The sequence below is a fragment of the Monopterus albus genome, unplaced genomic scaffold (genome assembly GCF_001952655.1).
Source record: "Monopterus albus unplaced genomic scaffold, M_albus_1.0 scaffold20.1, whole genome shotgun sequence".
Taxonomy (NCBI): Eukaryota; Metazoa; Chordata; class Actinopteri; order Synbranchiformes; family Synbranchidae; genus Monopterus; species Monopterus albus.
Window position 1 is genome coordinate 1,768,773 of NW_018127900.1, and position 558 is coordinate 1,769,330.

Below are 558 nucleotides of genomic sequence, written 5' to 3' on the forward strand. Positions count from 1 at the left end.
CGAAGTTGACTGGCGAGGCTTGCTATGAGCACAAGCTGCCTGATTATGTTTTACAGCTTTTTTGGCACATCAGCTGCTTAGTCTTTTAAGTCAGCTCTCTCAGTTGCTTAACCTGCCATAGAAAGCCAAATTTAAAATGACCTACTCTTTCGTTGAGCCAGCACAGCGTGTGTGTAGAGGGGGCCATCTAGGGATGCCTGGAAGGGGGAGTATCAGTCCCCAGCGGGTCTTCTCCGGCCGCTGACCACACCTAGCCACCCCTGGTCTCATGTTGCCCTCGACTTCATCACCGGCCTTCCTCCCTCCCAGGGCAACACTGTTATACTTACCATCATCGACCAATTCTCCAAAGCCGCCCATTTCATTGCCCTTCCACAACTCCCCACTGCTCTCGAAACTGCCCAGCTCCTGGTTCAGCACGTCTTTCGTATTCACGGCACTCCCATCACTATCGTTTCTGACCGCGGTCTACAATTCCCCTCCCATGTCTGGTCTGCCTTTTGCACTGCCCTCGGAGCACGCCCTTGTCTTTCTTCCGGCTATCACCCCCAAACCAAA

The 558-nt window shown here is 53.2% G+C and overlaps 1 protein-coding gene across 1 annotated transcript in view; it reads left to right on the plus strand.

The window, feature by feature from the left end:
* The first annotated feature begins 193 nt into the window (after nt 1-193).
* Nucleotides 194-558, plus strand: part of LOC109956645 (lipoxygenase homology domain-containing protein 1-like) — a 29,210-nt gene continuing 28,845 nt past the window's right edge. Inside the window, exons 1-2 of the mRNA XM_020593940.1 lie at nt 194-226; nt 310-486. Of these exons, the coding sequence (XP_020449596.1) occupies nt 194-226; nt 310-486 (210 nt within the window). The remainder of the gene's footprint in view (nt 227-309; nt 487-558) is intronic.